This window comes from Rhynchophorus ferrugineus, unplaced genomic scaffold, assembly GCF_030347505.1.
Source record: "Rhynchophorus ferrugineus isolate W39M unplaced genomic scaffold, kcgeb_rfMv2 rfM10, whole genome shotgun sequence".
NCBI classification, from domain to species: Eukaryota; Metazoa; Arthropoda; class Insecta; order Coleoptera; family Curculionidae; genus Rhynchophorus; species Rhynchophorus ferrugineus.
Window position 1 is genome coordinate 23,617,386 of NW_027472589.1, and position 27,609 is coordinate 23,644,994.

Here is a 27,609-nt window from a genome sequence, read left to right on the forward strand (position 1 = left end):
AGTTCGTATGGTTTTGTTCGTTTCAATCTCCTGACATCCTGCGCGCTGTCCAGCAGTTGTATTGCTTCCACGTTAGTATGATTTAGTAATCTTTCGTGTTTCAAGGCGAAATCTTGGATAACTTCACAAATCCATTTGATTTCCAGGTCATCGTGCAGTTCTTCGTTGGTTACATACCGATAGGCATTGGTAATCACTTGAAGAACCTTGCTTTGGATGACTAGTTGATTTGAATTTTTAGTGCAACCCCATATTTGCGCTCCATAGGTCCAAATTGGCTTTATAATTGTATGTCAACCTCTTTGATTTTAGATCAAGTTGAGAGTATCTTCCGACTAACCAGTATAGTTGTTTTATTTTGGTTCTAATATGTTTTGCTTTTTATATGATGCTTCCAATTTAATCTACGGTCAAGATGTATTCCAAGGTATTTAGCTGATTCTGCTTGAGGAATCGGACATTTGTAGATTTTGTTGACTGCCACTTGCACTTTTTCTATTGCCCCAGGCAGAGATATATCTTTTGCCATAATAATTGTGTCGTCAGCAAAGGTTCGAAGAAGTATTTCTTTTGTTGTTGGAATGTCAGCACTGTAGAGCAGATACAAGAGAAGTCCTAAGACGCTATTACGCTTTTATATAAATATGAACCTGTTTTAAAATCATAATTTTTACAGGTACAAATTGGAATATGCTGTTAATGTACCAAATATGGCGCCAGCCGAAGTCAGGTCTCAAAATAGTAAATGGAAATTTGATTTTTAAGTTTCGCCATACATCAGTATGTAACACATGGGCTGAAAAATTGCGGGCGTAACAAATAAAACGCGTTTTTTTTTGTTCAAAATTGGCTTTATTGATCAATGTAATATCCATTTAGAGACACACAATAATTTCAGCGCCGCTCTAACGTTGCAATACAAAATTTGTAGAACGATTTATCATTTGCCTCAAAATAGGCCTGTCACCATGTACTGTCCGCCCACGCAACTTTACCTTTCGATGGTGTTACCACCTCATTTGGGTGTCTACTGCGTTCTGCATCATCAGTGTCTCTATGACGTTTGAAGTCAGCCGACCAACGTTTTGTTGTTTTTCCTGATGGGAAGTCCTTATAACACTTTTCAAGCCACTGCTTCGTTTGAACGATATTCTTCCCATCAAGAAGCAGTGTTAAACACGAAAGTGTTTTTGATCTATAGTTTTGAAAATAACAAATGTAGTGCAACTCTTAGCACAATAATGTCGAAGCTTATAAGTAAAATATCATAGAATTTTAACAACTTTCTTTTGAAGGTTAGTGCTAACTGAAATAGTGATTAATGTGTAGGGGTGTTCGTCTTGTCGGTCGGAATGTGTGGCTGTTGACTCGGTCGTTTGTCCGAACACACTACTATTTTCGTGGAAGGAATTCGTACGGGAACCGAAAACACTGGCTGAATAAAAACTTGTTTATTTTGATCTTAAATACTACATGTGTTCGACGGGAGGATGGACAGGTTATTATATATTAGGTTAGGTAAGGGAAGTATGGAAGCGCTATGGAAGTGGTACTGTTACAAGAGGTAGAGAAAAGAAGGAAAGAGGTCGTAGTGGTGGTTTTTTTATAGTCGGGAACCGTATGATACCAATCTGCATGTTGTCAACCTTTGAACTTAATCTAAGATAATCTTAATCTAGATAGAGATGTATATGTGGCGGCTTAAAGGGTCGCAGTTGTCGTTACATCACTCCCCTCCAAGTGGAGCTGCCGTGGAACGTACCTCAATATAGTGCAGGTTCCTGAGCACACCCGCAATCACGCAAACAATCTCCTAGGGACTGCTTATGAAATCGGGAAGGAAATGAGATGGACCTTAGTCAGGAGTTTTTCCGAATCAGCTGCCATCGTCGAAGTAGCAGGACGTAGTTTATTTAGGGTGCCTATAAACGTGGTGCCTTACGTGTCCCGTTTTGTAGTGCAAAATGTCGACCATGTTGTTGATTAGTTCCTTGCGCTATCCTTCCATGTGCGTGTCGCGCACGTGGATCCTATTGACCTGGTTTATCCCTTAGGCACTTCGATCACTTCAGGGTCACCAATAGTAGGAATGTTCCTCTTGTCGGTCGGAATGTGTGGCTGTCGAATCGATTGTTTGTCCGTACACTCACTACTATTTTTATGGAAGGAATTCGCACGTGAACAGAAAACACCGGCTGAGTAGAAACTGATGTCGTTGTTTAAGCAGCGATAAACGTTGGCAACTCTTTGACAAACTTTGTTGATTTAGGTTGTTTTTAGTTTGATTTTAGGTCAAGTTAGGAATATCTTCTGGCTAGCAAGTGCAGTTCTTCGATTTTGATTTTGATCTGCTCTGCTTCTTGTGTTATAATAAGTGATAATATGTGAAAGGGTTTTAAATAGCGTTGGGAATTATCGACTGTGTCCGTCGCTATTTTCGATCCGACTGATTTTACTACCTTTTAACAGAATTCATAAAAGAGGAAGGTTCTATATTCGGCTATATATTTTTTTAATGTATCTTCGTCGATTTCTCCTTCAATTGTGGGCCGATTTTCAAAATTCTTTTTTATTCGAAAGAGTGCACTTCGCAAAACAAAAATTATAATATAATTTGCTTAGGATATATAAATAGGTTTAGATAGGTATTAAGCTAAATTGTGTGTTTATAGTAAAATATAAAATACGTGTATTAGATAGGTTAAACAGGTTGTTTGATTATTTTTGTTTAGTTATTACAACGATTATTATGTACACATTTTATTTTAAAACGTTTTGTTTTTGTTAAAAATCTTAAGTTTGATTATTTTTTGCTTTTTAGTAAGTTCCTTATTTAATTTTTGAAGGCGGTTGATTTTTTTTTTGTTAAAATTTTGCTTCTATTGACTTTTTCAATTTTCTAAGTCTCCCGATGTTTGTTGAAACTTCTTTCATTCAAGTTTCAAGGAAAACTAATTGTCTTAATAACAAAATATTCTTTAATGCCAGTAAATAAAATTATCATTGTATTTAAAAGGGGTGCCTTTATTAAATAGTTGATAAAGATTGATTGAGAAAATATTTAATGATCATTACTCCATTCCTCTTTATAATCAAGTCATATTATGAAATATATGAATAATTTTACATTATTCAAAATGAAACTATTATTCTGAAGGTAAGAAGTTACAGCAATTATTTCTTTCCTGTTCTTTCCCAAAAACAGTTCGAGAAGAAATACGTACATATCCGCCCCCCTTATGGCACGGTTAAAAAAAATAGTAAGCGCATGTTGGAATGAAATAAACCAATTATTTTTATTATATTGTGTCATTGTTACTTTCCGAATAGTAAAATACAATTAAATATATTTGGGACTATTCTACTTCTTTTTTCACATTGCCACTTGCCAGTTTAAAATTATTTAAAATTAACTGATCTGTACAGCATAGAGTATCAAACAATTAGCTCCATTCTTTTCATCCCGCAAAGTTAGTATGGGAAGGAATTCGTACATCTCCGTCTGATATTGCTGAATAAAAAGTTTTCAACGCTAGGTTTCAACAAAAAATTATAATTTTCTTAAAAAAACTTTATTTTATGGAAAGAGGCGATTTATTGAACGGCGATACAAAGCGATATTGAGGGTCCTTATCTATTATAAAACAGAGCATCATGTCTTGTTCATCATTCAGATAGTTTTAAACCAAATGGAATGGATATATATATATATATATATATATATATATATATATATATATATATATATATATATATAGCAGGTGCACTACACTTGAACTGATTTTAAATAATTTATTCACGTTAATGTGTCCTATGTCTTAAAAATGGCACCAAAAAAAAAACAAAATAAACGCACCATAGAAATGAAATGAACAGATCAAATGTGTTTGCGGTTCTTAGTATAGCGATTGAAAGAAACCAATAAAATGGATCGAGTAGGCAATTGTACTGTCATCTATATATTGGACGATGCAGACATTTCTCCAAAGTCGCCTATAAACTTAAATATCTATTTTATTGTATGTAGTATAATATACGCTCTCTAGAGTTAAACTGACTGACATTTCTTTTTGGTAACAATAATGTCTTGCTTCAAGAACAGCGATTTGATTATCTCTTTTTACTTTGGTTCCAGATTGGTCGCAGTAAAGTGTGAAAAACGGGTACCGCTAGTAGAGCCACGCCCACCCGCCGACTTAACCTCATCCGCAGGACGGTGTTGGAAACGTCGTCCCTGACCTACCCCATGTTCTTTCAGATGCTCTTCGCCATCACACGTCTAGGTAGATCGCCCAGGAAAAAAGTACCAGCCGCTCGCCGCCCGTAAACGCTACAGACTCGCACGGACCGAAATCGGGACCGTAAGACGTGTCCGCGTTTGTGTGATACGAATCCGTTGTGTGCAGTGATCGATTCGTACGATACTTACGAAACTCGAGACTATTCGCATTAGTTCGGTCGTTCCAGCGAACAGCTAGAGCGACAGAGAGATATAAGAAATTTTATAGTGATATAAAATAGTTTTGGTTTTGGTTCGACGTCAAGATGAATACGTCGGAGAAGAATAACCTGAGAAAGTTGTCCTTCTTAGGATTTGTTAAGGTAGGTTTCCCTTTTAATTTGTCCTAATTATATGATAACAGTATTATTGTGCCAATATAAAAATGATTTTCAATGGGAGTCTATTAATAGTTCATATACCCTCAAAATTATTTAAATTTGATTAAAATAAAGGATTAAAAAAACTAAAGATATTAATTTATAATAATATTAAATATTTTATTTTGATTTATTTATTACGTTGTTACCAGTCATTGTTGACTAACCTACAATTTGTCTTTACGATAACTTAAATCTAGGTATATATCTAGGGGGACCCTGTTGGGGCCTTAACCCGCGATTTCGGTTCACCAAATAATATACTGTATTTTGAACTGTTTCTCGACTTTATTCACTTATTTTAATGTCTAAACACTACACGTGTTATCTTAGATGCTAATATTCTTATTCTATTTTTCAATGCTTACGTTTTTCCACGCTTATATTCTAACCTTACCTAACTTTTATACATATCAAACCTTATAACTACTTACGTCGAGGACATTCGAACCATCTTAAACATCGAAGAAAGTACTATTGCCCATCGTCGTGTAAATTATATCTTGTTGTTGCGTCTTTACATATAAAGACGCAACAACCCATCGACCCTATCTTAGATAGAAAGAAACTCTCATGTAATAATGTTCAAGTATGAAAATTGCTGTTTTACTATTAAGTTCACCTCAGCCGGCTTGGTTGGCGCGGTGGTAAAGGCGATAGGACGGTCCACCTACTGTTGCGATAGTCGCTGCTGCTGCGATATCCTGCTGTGGAATGTTTGTTATTGTTTAACATTTGTATTGTCCTTAGGCAAGATTTATTAATTATTAACCTATAGCTATAGGTTACACTAATAATACACACTAAATGTTTACACAAGTTCGTATGGTTTTGTTCGTTTCAATCTCCTGACATCCTGCGCGCTGTCCAGCAGTTGTATTGCTTCCACGTTAGTATGATTTAGTAATCTTCTTTCGTGTTTCAAGGCGAAATCCTGCACAACTTCGCAAATCCATGTGGTTTCCAGGTCATCGTACAGTTCTTCATTGGTTACATAGCGATAGGCATTGGTAATCAATCGAAGAACCTTGTTTTGACAGCGCTGTATGAATAACTGATTTGAATTTTTAGTGCAACCCCATATTTGCACTCCATAGGTCCAAATTGGCTTTATAATTGTATTGTAGATCAATCTCTTTGATTTTAGATCAACTTGAGAGTATCTTCCGACTAACCAGTATAGTTGTTTTATTTTGGTTTTAATGTGTTTTGCTTTTTGTCTAACGTGATGCTTCCAATTTAATCTACCGTCAAGATGGATTCCAAGGTATTTTGCTGATTCTGCTTGAGGAATCGGGCATCCATTGAGTGATATAATTAAGTTTTTATTATTTCGCCTTAATGCAAAATTAACTTGGGCAGATTTGGAGCTATTAAGTTGAATTTTCCAATCTTTTGTCCATTTGTAGATTTTGTTGACTGCCACTTGCACTTTTTCTATTGCCCTAGGCAGAGATATATCTTTTGCCATAATAACTGTGTCGTCAGTAAAGGTTCCAAGAAGTGTTTCTTTTGTTGTTGGAATGTCAGCAGTGTAGAACAGATACAGGAGAGGTCCTAAGACGCTACCTTGTGGAACTCCAGCCGAGATATTTTTAAATGTCGAGAACGCCATTTCGTGCAATACTCTAAATTTTCTTCCGAATAAATATGACTCCAGCAATTGACAATAGTTACGCGGTAACAATTTGCTCATCTTACAGATTAATCCCAAATGTCAAACCCGATCAAAAGCTTGTGAGACATCCAGGAATATTGCAGGGCAGTATTTCTTTTCTTCAAACGCTCTTTCAATAGCCGCAGTTACTCTGTGCACTTGATCGATAGTTGAATGGTGATTTCGAAAACGAAACTGGAAATCTGGTATTGTTACCAAATGTTTAACACGTTTAAATATCAGTTTCTCAAATAGCTTTGATATTGCAGGTAGTAGCGAAATAGGCCTGTAAGATTCGACTTGTTCTGCAGGTTTATCAGGTTTTTTGAGCATAATTATTTGTTCAACTTTAAAGCATTCCGGGACATGCTTCAGTCTTAAACAGGCATTAAATATATATGTCAACATGATGATTGCTTTTCGTGACAGTTCTTTCAATAATCCAGGTGAAATGTCATCTATACCAGGTGCCTTTTTGGGATTGAGGTTATCAATTTCAGTGGCAACTTCCAGTGGAGAAATTAGATTTAGATCTACATCGGGTTAATAAACAGTAGATGTATCCATGGTAGATTCTATATCATTAGGTCGAAAAATGTTAGCTAAGTATTGTGCGAACAATTCAGCTTTTTCATTGTATCAAATAACACTGAAACACAAGATTGTAACTGAAATAATAATTTAAAAAAAATATACTATAACTATTACAGAATTCAAATAAGTGAGTATTCCAGACACCCTAGCCATGATTTGATTGATACACTCTTATTGTGATAATCTACGTCGAAAATTGTAAAAAATCATGACACGAAAAAGTTTACGATTAAGTTCCATTTTTTGCCGAGACGAAACTTTCAACTATATATAAAATAACAAATAGCGTCCATGCGACAAAATGTTCTGAGTACGTATATTGTAAAAAATGTCAACATTTACGAAAGAACCGTCAGATGGACTCACATGACAACAGTGTTGCCAATTCCCGAAATATAAATAGTGCCCTCGTATATTCTAGCATAAACCAAAAACCAATCTTTAGACATTTCACTCATGACACCATTCAGTCTTAACATAGTTCGTTCCTTGCTGGCCGTATCAGTAACCCCTCTTAAAAAAAGTTATGTATATGATATATATACGTTGTCTCGTCTAGACAACTTATAATTGTAATAAAATTATTTGTGAGTGTTGCGTGTACTTTCCTCTACCAGTTTACTTTTGAATATCTTCTGAATAGTATTTCTACCCCTAATTTCCAAGGTAATATATTCAGGATATCATGTATAAAATGATTTTTCACGTTTTGATGACTCCAAATTCAAATAATTTATAATTAATATTATGAGAGACTGAGCTACTGCAGTCTACCTTTGGTGACCGTATATCTTGAATTACATGCTTCTGTTCAAATTCAATTAAACTCTATTAGTTCACAGCAACTTCAGCCCGCCTTTGGTGGCGTTATACCGTGAACTGTGATGCTTGTGTCGAGAATCCATGAACTAGAAGAATTTTTCAAACCTTCTCTTCTTCTTTCTAATTAGATTAGTAGGCTTGGGGTCGTTGAGTACTTTCAATTCACCTTTTGTAATCTTATAGCTTCAACTGCGATACTTTATTTAAATCCACTAGGAATGCTTCGAGTAAATGCAGAACCTATCCAACGTCAAATTGCCCTCTTTTCTTGATAGTTAATGTGATTCCAGTTAATTGACTGCATTCAAAAGAGAACAGCCTTTTGATCTCCGGAATACTAGCAGGTGCACCTGTTATAAAATATGAAGGGTTTAAAACACAAAAAGCGTTTCTTTTGACTTAAAATCGATTTTTTACCGAAAGAAATGTCGACTTGTTAAACGGCGATACAGAACAACACTAAAATAAACCTTTATGTCTAGACGTCTCACTCATTACACTATTCTATCTTAACACAAACCAGGGCTATAACAATCGCGCGATATCTGAAAGAATTTGAGTGAATTAACACGATATGGAATCATTCGCCATTATCAGTACAAGTATTCATGTACAAAATCAATGCTTATCAGAACAAAGTTAATCTTAAGCTTGTTCGTTCATTACAAACTGAACTATGATCAGGATAAAAGTTGGCAAGCTTCGAATAAATAATAGTTATTGGTGACGTTTCGTTGCACTATTGTATAAGAAAGTTTTTTCAAAGCTTCCACATTATCATTCAATGTTTAATGAGGTCAATATTTTCTAATTATATTAAATAATTTAAACAACGATTTTAAGATAATCAGACTTACCATTAAAACTATTAAACTTTATCGCACAAAAATTATTAAGTTTAGATATATTTTATTACTACCAGTAAAAATGTGGTATTTCCTATCATGTACTCTGTGTCGAATTATTTTGGAGTCATCCTAATATGTTAAATTTTATAAAGGTAACCGTAAAAATCAGGTAACGATACTAGTTTAACATAATCCCGAAATATAAAACACAACCACCATAAAAATTGTTATATTGAGTAGTTCGTATAAAACATTAGTAAATATATTTAACTCATACTATAAATAAAATATATATTATAAAGGAGAAATAAAGATTGATTCAAATCAAATAATTGAATATTGTCGTCCAAAAATCATTTGGGATTTCAAAAACAAAACTGGCTGGTGCTTAAACCACAATACACTGGATATCACCGTAGTAATAGATAATAGGTGTTTTTGGGTAATCGTCTTTTTCGAGAAAAAAGAGCGGATAAAGTAAAACGGCATACAAATAGAACTAGCCGAGTTGGTGCCAGCGGTAATAGGTACCCTAGGAGGTTTTACTTACAATCCTCCGGAGTAGCATAAAATTAATTGGCCTACTAGACCCTACTATATCTTATTTATAGAAAGCAGTCCTTCTTGGAACTCATATAATACCGCTTTATTTTATTGGTAAAATCTTAGAAAATTTTAAAATCAGGGGCTGGATTTCCCATTTTTATATTTCGGTTTAATTTAACTGGTTTAAATTTAATAATAATGTAACTAAACCAAATTGGCTCCTTTTGTATGTATATTGTAAATCATTTGAAAACTTATTGTTTATACCAATCTACTTTGAATTAATGTTGAGGTCTTTTTGGTAAATTTAATGCTTTAATTTGCTAGATTTTTTTATTTGATTATAATTTTTCATTTATAGTGGTATTTTTTTGTTAAGTTTGTATATTTCTAATATTATTTATCGAATTTTTTGTTCATGAATTATTATGTAATATCAAATGCCTGTATATTTGGCTTACTGTTAGTTCTTTTGTAAAAACAAAAACAACTTTATTTGTTAAATAGTTAATTTTGTAAACTTGTTGAATAAATTTTGTTGTCCTATAAGAAAAAAAATGTTTTATGGTTAGGTATTTTTATGGAGCTCTGAAACTTATAGTGTTTTAAACATACACATCGTAAGACACATGCAATAAAATAAACGACATATCTCTGCCTAGGGCGGTGGAAAAAGTACAAGTGGCAATCAACAAAATCTGCAAATGGACGAAAGATTGGAAAACTCAACTTAATAGTCTCAAATCTGTCCATGTTTATTTTGCATTGCGACAAAATAATAAAAACTTAATTATATCACTCAATGAATGCTCGATTCCTAAAGCAGAATCAGCTAAATACCCCTGAATCATGTGAAACATCATGTTAGACAAAAAGCAAAACACATTAGAACCAAAATAAAACAACTATACTGGTTACACGGAAGATATTCTCAACTTGATCTAAAATCAAAGTGGTTGGTTTATAAGACAATCATAAAGCCGATTTAGACCTATTGGATGCAAATATGGGGTTGCACTAAAAATTCAAATCCACTAGCCATCCAAGGCAAGGTTCTTCGATTGATTACCAATGCCTATCGCTACGTAACCAACGAAGAACTACACGATGACCTGGAACTGTATACCTTTAATGTAAACTATAGCTGTATGTATTTTCTCGCACTCGTCTTGCTTGTGAATTAATCAGTAGAAATGAACAAATAATTGTGAAAATTCAAGTACAACTGAAATGTAATAATAAATTAATGTGTAATTAAGGTTGTACTAAGCGTATCTAATAAATATGTTGTAAAAAACAGTTGACTTATAATGACATAGATTAATTTATCAGTCAACCATACAACAATTTTGGACTTATAGTGTGCAAATATGGAGTTGCACTAAAATAAACTGTTAAATCAAACCAACTTGTAATTCAGTGCTGCCAAAACAAAGTTCTACGTAACTCTAAGTAAATTCGCTACGTAACCAACAAAGAGCCGCTGGATGACCTCGAAATCAAATGGTTTTTCGAAATATTCAAAATTTAGCGTTAAAACATGAAATGAGGTTGCTAAATCACAGCAACCTGGAGGCAATACAGCTACTAGATAGTACGCAGGAAACCAGAAGATTGAAGCGAGCCAAATCTAAGCATATCTAATGCAAGATGTAATTAATTTAAAAAATTGGTAGTCATATAACTTTACCCTTAACTGCAAGCCATTTCATTAATTATAGACCATTGTAGCCACTTTTTCGTTGTTTTTTCTCTGGTCGATAAGATGTTTCATTGTTGTTCTAGTCAATTGATTGATAGATAGTCAAAAAAGTTCTACGTAGGTTGTTCGTGTGTCAATTAAAATTTTTTTGATGGATTATATTACAGTATTATAATTATCTAGATAACGAAACTTAAATAAAACGGAGCCCCCAAAATTAAATATATGCTTTTTTGGTTATATTTTGGAGTCACCGTTTTACCAACGATGGTTTATATGAACTGGACCTACAGTTTAACGTGGGCTCCGAACCACGGTCTTCGGCGTTAAACCTACCGAGTGGCGAGTGTGGTTACCCAGTATGGTTAATGGCGTGACTGGGATCATTTTCTTTGTCGGATTTTGCAGTCTTGCCTAAGGACAATCACAAATGTTAAATAATTACAATAATGGTATCGACCAGGGTTGTGTGGAACTAAGGTTCTTGAGGAAGAGGCACTAACATAAAATTTATAGTTTTCTTCGTGAATCAGTTCTAACGCCTTAAAAATGACAAATAGTTCCGCACTCAGAATACCAGTTACGTTTGTAAATTCAGATCCAACGTATTCATCCCACTTGGAACCATCAGGTCCTATTAGAGAAACTATAATTTCTACTAGCGCGTTTGTTCCAGGCAATCCTAACGTATATGCATTTAAAAGTGTTCATGTTTTAGATTATTAATGTGAAAGTGTTGGAATACTTCCGTCGTCTTTGCCCACATCAAACACTGTCTTCGTTACAATCAACATGTTCACTTTCAGTTAATAAATCAATCATAAATACTCTATAATATTTTCCATTCATATAACATTTTCCAACACAGGTACTTTTTCAACATCTGACCAATAAAATGTCTCCCAATTCTTTAGAAAATAAACGAATCCATTGCTCCAAATAGTCTTTAAATATTATTATTAAATAAAATAAATATTAAATTAAATATTATTAAATTAAATTCTGTAACTTTCTTCGATAAAAAAACGACAAACTCTTCTTCAATATCAGAGGTAGTATCTTTCATTTTATTCTGTAAATGGAGGAAGCTGATTAGTCGATTTCAGAGCTCCAATTGGCAATACGTTCTGACCTTCAATTTTCCAAGCAGACTGATGAGAGCTTGAACATAGAGCGTATAAAAGACAAAGGCCACGTTTTAATCCTCGATCTATAAGAAAGTATTTTAATATTTGAGGCCATTTGTCACTGATCAACAGGTAGTTCTTTGATGGCTATTATATTTTTAGTACCCTTTCCTCGGTATACATCTCGTTTTGCTATAGACCAGTATTTTGTGATATTCTGTTTCTACTTCAGCCTAAACTACTTTAATCAACTTCAGTTCAATCTAATGTAAATGTCAAAACGTGTAAATATTTTTTTATTAATCTCTTAGAACAACAATCTGCCATCTGCGACAATAAATACTTTTTTATGATTTCCATTATACGATATAACTATACCGACATGTAGAAGATTGCTTCAGTAAGTGATCTGTACAACTCATAATCTAAATCTTATTCTAGATATTATTCTAACTTATTTCAGAGATTATGAAATCTCACTCTATATGTCTATTAATCAGTTTGTATGGTAGTTTGCGTTTGAGCCTATGCACTACACTGTCATCGCACACATTTAACTGTTTGGCGAGTGCATTGGAATGCACTAATAGTCTTTCAGAGTACTTCGAACTAACACTTGGAGTCACACTCGTTATGGGTTCTAAGGGGATATCGCGCTGAATCAGTTTGTTGGAGACGTAATATGGGGCATCGACGATGACTCGCAACACTTTATTCTGGAACCTCTGTAGGATAGCTATGTTAGATTTGCTAGTTGCACCCCTGAGTTCAATATCATAGGTTCAAATTTGCCTAAGTATTGACTTATACAGCAAAACCTTGTTATCTAATGATAATTTAGATTTACGCCCTATCAGCCAATACATTTGGTTTAGTTTAAGCCCAAGCTGTTTGCGTTTTGTCACTATTATGTTTTTTCTATGTCAAACGACGATCAAAATGCATTACCAGATTTTCAACATTGTCTGTTTGCGGAAGTTCATGGTTATTCAATTTTACTGAAGGACAAGTTCTTCTACAAAGGGCGAATGTCACATAGGTAGATTTTGTCTTATTTGCTTTGTCACGCCACGTTTTCAATCACAATTCGACTTTGTTAAGATGAAGTTGTAGGTTTCTTGTGGATGATATTGGATCTTCGTGTGATGATAAAACCGCTGTATCGTCAGCATATGTTGCAACAGTAATGTTTCTTGAGGTCGATAGGTAGCTGCATTCGTCACCCTGTTTGACAATAAAATGTCTGTCTGTGAGGTATGATTTCAGCAGTTGAAAGTGTGTATGGGTCCAAAGCTTTTTCAATTTAACATGCATTCGAGTGTGCCACACATTGTCGAAGGCTTGAGATATATCGAGAAATGCAGCGGAGCAATATTTTTTATTATTTAAGTTTTTATCAATTTTGTTGATTAATCTATGTATTTGTTCTGTTGTTCCGTGTTTATTACGGAAGCCAAATGATGGTCTGGAATAGTATTTCTCTCTTCTGCGATTATTTTGTGTCTCGTAATGTACAGTTTTTCAAAACTTTAGAGATCAAAAGTAACAGGCTTATAGAACGAGTGTAAATATTAAAAAAAAATATCTTTAAAATAATGGATTTTAAATAAGAATAATTAAAAATTGATAAAAGGAACAATTTAGCTTCTGGATGCTTTTGCCTGCGACCCCGGGACGAAGAACTGAAATACAGGATAGTTCTGTTGAATACTGAATATACGTTCAGAATATATTTAACATTCTATAACTTTTAGAGGAGCTTTTCTTTGAATTAACCAGAACCTCTAAATCTTCCAACAAATATTGTTCCGTCAGGTTGTAACTCACTGTCCTTGAAACTCCTTGACTGATTCCTCATTTAGTTAACACAATATATCATTATAATAATAATGAAATTAGTTGCTCAATCATAAATGCATTAAATTGATATAAATGTGGGAACAACGAACTTGACTTTTATTTGTTACGATAAAAGGAAACCTTTAAAACCACCAGACTAAATAAAAATCGTTTAAACGTTTGATAGCTAATCTGCCGCCGGCTCGTAAAAGACTTGATGTAACAACGAACAAGTATCATCGGCCAGAACGAAGAGCAACAGGTGTATCGTAAAATATAATTGGTCGAAAGTTAAAAAAAAAATCTGAACAACTTTTATTGGTATGAAACAAACGTTAACTGCTTTTATACGAAGTCTTTTGATAAAAGTTTACGTTTTTGATTGCGAATGATCTTGGTAGAAGAACTGACCTTATACGAGGGCCAATTTACAATTATCAGCACTTTACTTTATGGAATTGAATTTGCTTGATGACACATTGAATAGTTTTATAACACAGATCGCATAAATAACCAGCTAACCTTTTTTGAAAACTTAATTTTTTCAAGTTTTCTAAACTTAAGAATAAGCCTTTAGGAGGATTTTTCAAAATTTAAATTACTTTATTATCTAAAAACAAAATTTTAAACGCGTTTTTCTCGAATCTACTTTTTTCGAGACTCTTTAGATGATATCTCAAGATCTACTGTACCTATTTACTTAAAATACATTATTCCATCGTAAAAAATATTATGTTTCAGGATTTTTACTATTTTTTAAAAAAATTTGGAAATATCAAAAAAATGTTTCGTCTTTTTAAACGCTTGTAGTTTGGCGAAAAAAAATTGTTTTACTTTGTTTAACTTTGATACGATAGAAGAATGAATGTATAGAGAAGGCTCACATCCAGTTTCAAGTAAATCAGTCCAGTAGAACTTGAGATATCATATCATCATATTAAAAATCAATTTTTTCAAATATCTAGACCCTCGCTAGACGTTCGCTGCCGATCTCGGATTAAATACTTACCCTAGAAGCCGACTACGTTTTTTTCTGATTACAACAATAAAATATTCATAATAACGGTTTTAACGTGTGTCCATTCCAGATTTTAACATTTTTTGACAAAACATTTTCGTGATCGGCACTGAGGTCAAATCTTATTGCCGATGGCCGAATAACGTGCGAGCGCCTGGCGAATTAAAATGGACAGACTAGGAAAATATATTGTTGATTAGAAGTTATAATTTAATATACCATAACAAAATTATATTTATAAAAGAAATTAGTTGTTACCACAAACAAACAAAATATCTATTCAAGTAAATTGAGAAGTCGATAGAAATAAATGAACGGCAATAAACTAATACAAATTTTGACTAAAACTCTGAAAATAAATAAAAACCCTATTCAGATATATGATAAAAGGACTCATGACTAATTTTTGCGCAGTCTAAACAGCAACCAGGATATCCAGGACATGCACTGCATACATAAATAGTGCCTTTTCTTTCTTTTGTAAATAACAATTTTTACATTGCTTTCTCACTACCTTTCCTGCTTTCTTCTCCTATAAGGTATTATCCTATAAGCTCTGGAAGTAGGTTTGAACTGAACCTTTAGTAACCTTTTTATGACAGACAAACGAAAGTCTTCAATTGGATACGATTGCCTGATATTAATTTGTAAAGTTAGCATGTTTAGGTGGCATGTTTCATACCTATTTTTCCACTTTTATGACGAGAGGGCCCTGACATATCGATATTTTTTCCCGCCATATGCAATTATGTAATACATATGAATCCAAAAGGAAAAATCGGAACCAAACACTTAAATGACTCACCTATCTTCAGATAATGGCAATACAAATATATGTATTGTAGACTGTATGGCTAGACTACTGATGTCAAACTAAATACAAGGCTTACAAAGACCACCGCACATATAACGCGCTGGAGCGTAATTGGCGTGCTATTAAAACATAATCTATAACAATCTATAAACATATCTATATATATATATATATATATATATATATATATATATATATATATATATATATATATATATATATATATATATATATATATATATATATATTATATACATATTTTTTTTGTTCATATTTTTGTGCTTGACATTAGCGTAATAGAACTACTTTTAATCCACATTCACTATAACATACCCGTAGAACAATCTGACATTTTCACTTGGCTAGCAATGATACCGCGATATTGGAACGTCTCGAAATGGCATTTTCATTTCCTCCCCATTTGGATCTTTCCCATAAAGTATCCGAAAGTTTTTTTCAAAAATTTAAGCTGGGTTTTTGTCCAGTTAGTGTTTTTCGACCTTTTTTAGCCCTCTTCCGTTTTTTTTGTCACTGACATCAAGTTGTGGTTGTGTTTTATTAAATCATTGAACAAAAAATCAACTGTTGGAATATAACGGAAAAACATCACCATAATTTTCAGTATTCCATTATTACCATCTCTGTACTAAATATCTCACAAATACTACATGCTACTGTCCTTTGATATGGACATTACCAAAACCATCGGATTTAATAGGTGTTTACCTTTTGAAGTTCAGATTTTCACCAATAGATATCGCTGTTCTAAATGCATACAAGTACTTAATATATGTTTAGTAGGATTTCTGTGCTTCAAAATCACCTTTTAATGGAAAGTCATACAAATTAGCAAAGACAGCTTTTTCCTAGAGATGTTGATCAGATGGGGTTTTTCTCATGAAGATCACAATTTAGTTAATATATAGTTGTCGTTGTCTATATAGCTGAACTGATTTAACAGTCGGATCTTTTCTCTTGTTGTTAATTGTTAATCCTCTCTTGTTAATTAAGTTAGCTTCAACGGGAATTTTAACATAGTCAGACAGTCATTACCACTAATCCTCGCGTAAGAAGTTATCCACGTGAAGTTATGGATGCTATCTCAAAGAAACTGTTGTGTTATTTGAGCAAAACCACTCATCGTGTCCCATTGATGCAAAAACTTGATAGTCGGACGGGCAAGATCTGGAAAATACGACACTGTAATATGTCCCAACCCAAAGAATCGTGTTTTGAAGACCCCAAATCGTCTTAATTAATAAATTAACGGCCCCTTATATCTAGAATTTCATTGAGTAGGTATTGCTACAGATATATTACTTTTTCCCCGGTTTCAAACTAATATTTTTCAGCTCTTTTTGGGGTAGACAAGGGACGTTTATTTGATTATACGTTGGGATATACATATATTCAAACTATGCCCCATCTGGGGCTGTAATATTCGCCTACGTTTCAGGTAAATTGCGGTTCGGGACGGGAAGAGGACGTTCTATCTGATCTCATCAAATATTTTTTACGTTTAGGATTTTTGTAATATATCTATTTTTCAACATCGTCCACAACACGTTGCAACTTCTGGTCTGGAAAACATTTCCCAAATTATTTTTTCATGTAATTTATATGGTATTTACATTTTTCAACTATTGTAGAGGTCTCTAAGTGTCATACACAGTGTATATATTTTCTATTATTTTTTGTATCTTCGATTCTCTTATGAACATATGACTAAAAATGTGTTAATTTTTGTTATGTGTTTCAAATCACTTTTTCTTACTTAATTTTGAGATTGTGAACTTATATAAGTTGTTTTATTCTTATTTATGTATTACCTTGTTACTAATCTTTATCGACTAATCTCTAATTTGTGTTTAAAATAACTTAAATCTATTAATATTGGAAATTATATATCTAGGAGAACCCATCTTAGTTATCACCAGAGTTAGACCCATCAAGCTAGCGCTTGAGAGACTAAGGTAGCCTTGGTCTCTGGTATAACTACACTACTTAAGATGAAATAGATAAATCCTCTTCTGGTGTTTTCCAAGAGTTGTAATACTTCGATATTAAAATCACAATAAAGTCTCTGCGCATGTATCTTTGCGATTCTCTTAATTTCCTGAGTGACAGTCGGTATATATATTTGAGTGCACTTATTATGTTTCTTAGGACTTTATTCTGGAAAACTTGTATTTATATTACTTTTCGCGGAAGATCCCCATACTTGAATTGCGTATGTCCATATAGATTTCAATACTAGATTATAGAATAGCAAATTGTTATGTATTTTAATTGTGATTTTCTTGCAATAAAACAATACATTTTCCTGTATTTGAGCTCCGGTTATTTCCTTTTTTTACATACTTTCTTGCGAAGTTTTGCATCAAAATTATCTCCGAGATATTTAGCGTTGCTGCTGTATGGAATAATAGTGTTATTTGTAGCTATTGGTGCTTGTAGCTGAACAGATTTACATTCGTAAATTTCTATCTTCCAGATTTAGGTTCAATTATTTATATTGTCACTTCCCTGTTGTAATTTCGTGTGACTTCATCGCTATTGTCATTGACAGCAAGAATCGCAGTATGATCAGCAAATGTAGCCATCGTAATATTTTCCATTTGTGGTATATGATGTGTATAGTAGGTAAATAATTGGCTCCAAGACACTTCCTTGTTGTACACCTGTTTTACCCTCTTTTATTGTAGAGTAGGCTTCCTCTAGTGTGATTCTAAAGACTTTGCACACAGTAATGTAAGATTTTAGTTCAATGTGTTCTTTCGGTAACATTTTCTGTAGCTTATGAACAATGCTTATCGAAGGCTTGTGCTACATCTAAGAATATAGCTGAACATACCTTTTTATCTTCATAGGCTTATTCAATTACATCTCTTATTTTGTGCGTCTGCTCAATTGTTGAATACTTGTTAATAAACTGAATGTGTTAGGTTTTTTGTCTCTATGATAATAACTAATATAAATAAAACAAATATTTATATTAAAAACGAACAAAAAACTGCATTATTTTTTACTTCTTTACCTAATATTGCGGTTATAATAAAACATATTCACCAGAAAGGTGTATTTAAAATTAATTTCATTTTATTCGTTTCCCTCTATTGAGTTAAATGAAAGCGCGTGTACAAGCAAATGATTAGCAAACAGAGCTGCCTTTTCCGCATTATCCACTTGCCTAAGGCATATTATAAATTAAATTTTGGTGTTAACTAAAGGTGTTATCGTTTAAAGGGGTTAAATTTAATTATTATTACAATATCGAGTGTGTGGCACTTTTATGAACCAATTATCTCTCAATTCCGTCATCTTGTTTTGATATTTTCTACTATTTCTCTAATGACTACTTTTTATGAGAATTAAGAAAGAATAATTTTGTTAGAATAATATAAAATTAGGACCAGTTTCTGTAAACAACTTAATTAATTTATTATCAATATTTCCACTTAAATAACTTTAATAGGGTAGGACGTGCTCTATCTTATATCAGCTATTATTTATTACTTTTGTCGAGCTTTATTTTCATTACACTATTTTCGTATATAATGTTTAAAGAATTGAGTTAGCATCTTCAAACAGCTTCAGGTATTTAGAAAATTGGTATGAAGTGTCCACAAAATCACTCTTAATATAAGCATCATTTTGCAACTTTGAGCGCACTTGTCGGTCTGCTTCACTTTCGTGTGCGAAATGGTCTAATTGTCCTAAATATAGTTTTGTTTATTTTTTCTGATTGTTTTATTTAAATAACTATTTTGTAAGAAAGCTTTTATATTATTGAAATTAAAGAAGCAGCTCCAGCTTCTACAAAATGATTAATTGTTAATTATACTAAGTTTTACCGTCAACACATTCCTGCTGTAGTTACGAAGAACTATTATAAAATGGCTCCCCATTATCGACTATTCTGTATCTTCTAGCGGTTATCACTAATTAATATTTTAAATATTATTTACCTTCTATGGTTAGTAAAGTATTAAGAAAGGACATTTTGTTATACCATGAGAGCTCATCATTCAACAAACAACAAAAGTAATGAATATTGAAACTTTAATTTTGAATCAGGCACTCACGAATAAATTAATTAGAAAAAATTGAAAACTGTTCTTTGTGTAGAAGGTCAGGCTACACTGTTGGAAAGGTCAGGGCCATCGAATTCAACTTTTTTTTGCACTGATACTTCGCATATTCACCAATAGATACCACCAGTACAAGTTATGTCAGACACTTAATGGTGTTTGACTTTGTTTTGACTTGGAGCCGGGCTGGGAAATTTTGTTATGCATATCTGGCCGGGAAGACCCATAGGTGAAAGCGTGTTGGACAGCATACAGTAACAGGAATGTAGTTTTCGGATTAGAGCAAGCATATTTTCATTTATTTGAACTAATAAAGTCTGAAGGAACAGCATCTCTTCCGGCTAGCTTTGCGCAAGAACATACGATTTGTCTTGTAACTAATGTTGAACATATTTGTCTATTTTTCTTTGTATATCGTTCCATGGGGGAGAAATTTAGTAGCCTGAAATTAAAAGGCTATAATCAAGCACATGCTACGATAGTAAAGGAAGTTCTGATACTTCCTTTAAAGGTGGGAACTCGTTTAAGGACTAGCAAAGATAATAATATCAAAAGTGATCATGATATATGAAATAAATATAATATTTAACTGTGGAATTACACACAACACATTTTAATAATTGCAAATGTTGTAATTGTGTTTACCGGGTAAATAAAAATTGGAAAACACAGCATATTTACATAAAAACATGTCCAGAATCCATATTTATCATTCATCTATCTTAAAGCAAAATCTTCATCTTGATCGTACTTTTCACCTAAAAAAGTTTCCAGTCAATAGATCATTATTTTAACAATAACTTATTTACCTAGGCTCCTGTATAGAAATAAGAAATATTTTCTCCTTGTTTGTTTCAATCCTCCACCTTCAGAGTAGTAGTCATTAGATCATCAAAGTGTTATTGAGGGTTAATGTTATGTGTTTTGTTTATTCGACCCAGGTCAACTCTTATTAATATATTTGATCTTTTCAAACTGTCATCCCCCATTATTCTTGCATCTTGCAATGTCCTGTCTAATTTCTTCTCTTATTCTAATTTCACTTTCTTCAGCTTTCGTTCGACAAATTCCAGCAACATTTAATAATAATACTATATATAAGTATATCATGAATATAATAAATGTCTAATTTTTATCAGTTATTGCAATTTTCGTTACTATTTGTACTGGACAAACCCCATTAATAAATTGACTACTGAACTGACCACCCAGCTTTTGATTTACTTATTGTACATTTACTAGTCTAAAACGAATGGACCATTAATTTCAACAAAATGTGTATACGAAATATAATTACCTTTGTTATTTCTTCTATGTTAATACAATTTTATATTAGTTTTCTCATACCCTTTTCAATTATTTTATTTCAACAACAGGAATAATTTTCTTCTTTGCTCCTTGTTATTTTGAAATCTACAGCTATTTCGGAGTGTACTTTTAGCATATGTTTTATATATGTATATGTTTATATATGTATATGTTTATATATGTATATGTTTATATATGTATATATGTATATTTATATATGTTTTAGCCTTTCTATTTAATGTAATGGCAGCTAATATTCCTACTATACCTTTATTATTATAGACTATACCTTCTTTCATATTTTAAAACCCATGTGTGTTACAAAAGTAAAAATGGCGCAACAATATTATTATTATTGTTACAGAGTTTATTAATGCATCACAAAATCTAGAATACTTAGATTTTGTGTTATATTAATCATTCCATACTAATAATAATTAAATTATTGTGTTATTCTTGGTGGTCTAACATATATTGGTTTTAAAATATGGAAGAACAAGGGTAAGTGCATAATGTGAGGTTAAATTTATAAAATCCAAACTGCATCTATTTTATTTATAGTCAGAATTTTAGCTGCGAATCATTTTCAACGACCTAGAATAGATATCAACGTACCAAAATTTAATGATAACCAGAACAGACAAGAAAATGATTCTTATTGTGTTGGAACTAGTCAAGTCACTAATGAGGTTTGTCTAAGAACTGTAGTAACTGGTAATAATTAGACATTTATTTTAAACATAATATATTTTAGTAATGATTTAAATTTCATTGTATAGCTAAGATGTAACTAGAATTTGTCGAAAGTAAAAGTCGAAGAATGTGAAGTCAGAGAATTAGATAAGAATAAATTAGGCAGCACACAGTGATACTGAAATAATTAAATTTGCTAACAAAAGTAGACCTCGATCAAATGAACAAAATATAAAACTATCAACGACACCCTAATAACCTAATGACTATATAATGATCTATAGGTAAATAAATTATTGTTTTTTATATGTAATGATGTATTGACTGAGATGTTTCTCAGCTCTGAAATACAATCATCCATTCGTTTTAGGTTAGTAAATGTACAATACGATAATCGAACACTCGAGGCAGTGAATTCATTAATGGGGTTTGTGGATCAAAAATAGTAGCGATAATATTTGGAGATTTTTAGGAAAATTTTACTGCTTTCATATATTGTGGTGGCTTTTTCGTTTGTTTTTAACTATATTGGCTGTGTTTGATCTAAACGATTTTGGTATTTTTTATGGTAATGTTTATTTTTATGGTTCTTGGCGTTCTTGTTAATTGTTCAAATATATAAATTTATATATATATATATATATATATATATATATATATATATGCATGCGCTGTATATACGCATGCGCTAAATCCGGAGATGTGGCATAATGTATCCTGTTATTAGTTAGTTAGAGTTAGACCAAGCTATGTAATCCATCAGTTGATCCCATGATGTTTACTCGTACGTTTTGCAGTCAATAAGGAAGCCATCTTGAGCCAGATTAGAAATTGATTGAACAAATGTTTTTTTTGCTTATCTTATAATTAAAGTCAATATTTTTGTATTTTTTGTGTTACTGTCATCATTGCCATAATAATAAGTCTTTGTTCATTGTTTAGATATATAGAAAATAAATACAAAGAAACTATTATTTTGATACAAAGTATTACAGCGTTATTTCTATAATAATCAATGCGCTTAATGGCGCTTTAATCGTTATTTTTTCTCTCCTATAACGTTATTAGATTTCAATCAGACAGACAAATCCACAAATTGGTTTTAAATTGGCAACAATTTCTCATTATTAAGTTTATTTTTCGTCGTCGGTCGTGCCTATGGCGGCGTGACGGGACACTTTTTGTCAACCACGTGACCGGGCAGTCGTGATCTAGCCGCCAGAAGGACGTTTTCCTTCTACGCCGCTCCGTTTTTGCCAGGTGTCGGTCATCTGACGATGACCAATGAGTTAATTTATCGTTTCATTGATTCTCGTTTTTGCACTGAATGAATATAGTGCTGGTGCTAGTATGGATCTTAAAAAAAACACCAAACAAACATGACACAAAATAATTATAAATCACAATAGACTGCATGGGGCTGAAGGCCCAATACGCTGTTAAAAACAATTTAATTTTTCGCTATCAGTGGTATTGGCATGGTTTTTTTGGTAATTTAATCTGTATAAATAATTAATAATTGGTAATTAATCTGTATAATAATTAATGTTATGCACGTTCATTTTACTTAATAAACCAATGCGTCGCAAAGCGTTACATATCGTTTATTGAAATTAAAAAATATTTAAAATCGAGGAAAAGGAAAAGACTTACAACAGCTACAATTATTCATAGATTCATTCGTAGAGCCTCAGAATAGTTTCCGAAGGAATGCTGTTCCATTCTTATACAAAAACATCCACCAATTGCTTCAATGATGTTGGAGATATAAATCTACTCCTCGCTCTCTGCTCTAGCATTCCCCATAACAGTTTAATTTTGTTAATCAGGGAAGATGTTTTATGATACTCTGATACTCCTCTAATATAGATTAAACCTTTTTGGCTGTGTGTATTGGCGCATTATCATCTTGGAATATGGTACTATTTGGCAGCAACATGCTAGTCAAAACAAGAATTTCATTCACAGTAATCCAGCCAGTAATGTGAATGAGAGCACTATGCCTCGATTTTGCCGGTCAAATTATAACGGAACCTCTTCCATACTTGACTGTATATTCTTTCTTCGCATCATTTACACGGAAGCATTGTTGTCAATATACAACAAGAGATATTGTATTATATAGTATTCCTATTATTTTGTTTATCCCATATATCATCCATAAATTTACTTATGCTCGGAATCAAATGGATACAGGACGTGATCCAAGATTTCGCGCTGAGACAAGATATAAGTTCGCTAAATCACAGCAACCTGGAAGCAATACTGTTACTGGTGAAAACATTACAAAAATCTACAAAATGATTTTGAATGACCGTAAATTGAAATGTAATGAAATAGCAGACACTCTAAAGATATCTGAATATGTACATCATATCATTCACAAATATTTGGGTATGAGAAAGCTCTGTGCAAAGTGGGTAGAGCGAGCTCACTTTTGGCCAAAAACAACGACGAGTTGATGATTCGGAGCAGTGTTTAAAGATGATCAAGCGTAATATACCCTAGTTTTTGCATCGATATGTGATAGTGGATGAAACATGGCTCCATCATTTCACTCCGAAGTCCAATAGATAGTCATCCGATTGGACTGCTCACGATGAATCCTCTCCAAAGCGTGCGAAAACGCAATAGTCGGCTGGCAAGGTTATGGCGTCTGTATGTTCGGTTGCGCATAAAATAATTTTCATAGACTACCTTGAAAAAGAAAGGACCATCAACAGCGACTATTACATAGCGTTATTGGGCTGTTAGAAGGACGAAATTGGCGAAAAACCGCCGCATTTGAAGAAAAAGAAAATACTACTTCACCAAGACTACGAACTTTGTAACAAGTCAGTGAAAACGATGGCAAAATCTACGAATTGAGCTTTGAATTGCTTCCTCATCCACCGTATTCTCCAGATCTACCCCCAACGACTATTTCCTGTTCTGAGATCTCAAAACAATGCTCGCTGGGAAGATATTTTCGTGGAATGAAGACGCCTATTTTGGAGCAAAGGACAAATTGTACTACAAAAATGGTATAGAAAATTTGGAGGGTCGCTATAATCAGCGTATCACCCCTGAAGGGAAAAATGTGTTTTATTATGGTAGGCCGGGGACTTTTCAATTAACCTGTTAGTAATAAATTAATTTATAAATTAAGATTGTACTGATGATATCGAATGTAAGATGTAATTAATTTAAAAAAATTACTCACATGTACTCAATCATTTCAGTTTTCACTCTATCTTTTGTTCAATATTGGTACAGTTATTAACATTTTCCATGCTCTCTATGCTCTTCCCAACCGCCAAATCTGCGTAAACAGAATGTGAAGCCTTTGAATAATGTTTCCCCACTAGTTTTCGTTTCGTATATTATTTGGCCAACTTTAACTGTCCTACTATTCTTCAGTCATTATAATGCTACTCTCAAATCGTTCATTGGTGGTGTGTAATCAAAAAATCTTCATTAAGTTTTCTCATCCACTAGTTATTCTATGTTTTGAACTACGCAATATTCTCCCTTTTATATAAAATCGCCCAAAAAGTCACAAGTCACATCTGAATTCCCAGACGTAAGCACTTACCTGGTAAATTATTATCTGATATCTTGGTCGAAAACGTTAATATGAAATAACTTTGTGTAACTAGTAAGCCTACTAGAGGATGATAACAAACTTTGATCGATAAAGAAGGTCCCCTTTACTATTGTTCTGTTGTATTGTGTACCTCCCTCGACAAGGAATATAAAAAATATACTGAATAGTTTACTGATTGGTCACTACAAATTCATCCATTTCTTTCTTAAACATCGAATATTTTTTCTACTTGCAGAAATGTGTTAACTTTTAAGAAAAAAATGGTTTAAGTAATTAACTATAAAATTCTGTAGAACGATACCTCGCAATTTTATTAAATTATTTTTCCCCCAAAGAATTCGGCCTTTGCTTTAAAATTTAATTTTAATTTGTACATAACTTCATTTTATATCGTCTTTCGCACCTTTTTATTTCTCTTTTTATTATTTACTTTGTCGTTTTTATCACTGCTTTTATCATATTATGCTATATATTTTGAATTGTTTGTAATTTGATGTCTTGTATCGAATGTTTCTTAAAAGCCGACTAAGATATAAACAAAATTAGCTAGATATATAAATTTCTTTAATTTTTGGTACTTTTTAGTACTTTTTACACATAATTTTATGGGTTATAGATTTTTATAATTTAACTAACTTTTTACATATTCACCAAATATTGTACTCTCAGTACTTATACTGTAATTGATGGCAATTTATTTGAGGAATAATGTGTTTCTTTCGTAATATTGGATCCTAGCCAAAGGAGCAAGGACTTCTATGGAAAGGAAATGTGTAAACAACCTGATTTGTTATTAGGTTTAAATGAGTTTAAACAAAGCTATATTATTATTATTATTATTATATTTTATTTTTGTATGCATATTTTGTGAAAGAGGCGAAATTATGTTTGTACATTTCGCAGTAAATATTGAAATGGGCATAAAAAAACTTATATAGTTAGACCAAAACTAGCACTGTATTCAGCGACTCCGCTAAGATAAATTGGGAGCAACTCAAAACGTGTTTGTATACTCCTACTTTCATCTACAGATATCGTTGATTAAAATAAATACAAGCACCTAATAGTAATTACATTTCATGTCTTTTAAAAAGCTATAGATTGATAGCAACCAGAATGTATGACAACAATAGGTATCATATTGCTCAACGCGTGTAAAAATGTATCAAAAGGGCAGACGAGCTGTGATACTAAGCAAACCATATTCACCAGACATTGTACCGTCATATTCGTTTTGATTAATGACAATCTTGTAAACGTGTAAATAACCTGATTTGTTATTAGGTTTAAATGAGTTTGAACAAATTTATATTATTATTATTATGTTTTATTTTTGTATAAATATTCTGGGTTTTTTATTATGTTGTTACCGACGAAAACATTTTAAAAATCCACAAAATGAACGTAAATTGAAATTGCATGAAATAACAGACACTCTAAATGTATATATATATTATCATTCAGAAATATTCGGATATGAGAAAGCTCTGTGCAAGGTGGGTGCCGGGCGAGCTCACTTTTGACCAAAAACAACGACGAGTTGATGATTCGGAGCAGTGTTTGGAGATGATCAAGCGTAATAAACCCGAGTTTTTGCATCGATATGTGACAATGGATGAAACATGGCTCCATAATTTCACTCTGAAGCCCAATCGACAGTCATCCGAGTGGATTGCACACGATGAACCCGTTCCAAAGCGTGGGAAAACGCAACAGTCAGCTGACAAGGTTATGGCGTCTTAATTTTTGAATGCGCATGGAATAATTTTCATTGACTACCTTGAAAAAGGAAGGACCATCAACAGCGACTATCACATAGCCTTATTGAACCGGAAACGGTCGCATTTGAAGAAAAAGAAAGTGGTGCTTTAACAAGACTATACACCGTGTCACCAGTCATTGAAAACGATGGCAAAAATCCATGAATTGGCCTTCGAATTGAATTCCTCATCCACCGTATTCTCCAGATTAGCCCCCGGCGACTATTTCGTGTTCTCAGATCCCAAATAATGTTCACTGGGGAGAAATGAAGAGAAATTTTCGTCCAATGAAGAGGTGATCGCCGAAACTGAGGCCTATTTTGACTAAGGACAAATCGTACTACAAAAATGGTATTGAACAGTTAGAGTGTCACTATAATCAATGTATCATCCTTGTAGGAAATTATGTTGAATAATAAAAACTAATTTTGCCAAAAAATGTGTTTTACTATGGTAGGCCGAGGACTTTTCAATTAACCTGTTAAAAATGTATCAAAATAGCAGATACGCTATGATAATAAAGATACCATATTCACCATATTTTC

At 32.8% G+C, this 27,609-nt stretch overlaps 2 protein-coding genes across 4 annotated transcripts in view; both read left to right on the top strand.

Moving 5' to 3' along the window:
• Nucleotides 1-4,270, top strand: part of LOC143203863 (uncharacterized) — a 137,298-nt gene extending 133,028 nt beyond the window's left edge. Inside the window, exon 5 of the mRNA XM_076416174.1 lies at nt 4,136-4,270. Within this exon, the coding sequence (XP_076272289.1) occupies nt 4,136-4,156 (21 nt within the window). The 3' untranslated portion in view covers nt 4,157-4,270. The remainder of the gene's footprint in view (nt 1-4,135) is intronic.
• Ae2 (anion exchange protein Ae2) overlaps nt 4,136-27,609 on the top strand; it is a 212,364-nt gene continuing 188,890 nt past the window's right edge. For all 3 annotated transcript variants that reach the window (XM_076415695.1, XM_076415697.1, XM_076415698.1), the window contains exon 1: nt 4,136-4,602. In XM_076415695.1, the coding sequence (XP_076271810.1) occupies nt 4,546-4,602 (57 nt within the window). In that variant the 5' untranslated portion in view covers nt 4,136-4,545. The remainder of the gene's footprint in view (nt 4,603-27,609) is intronic.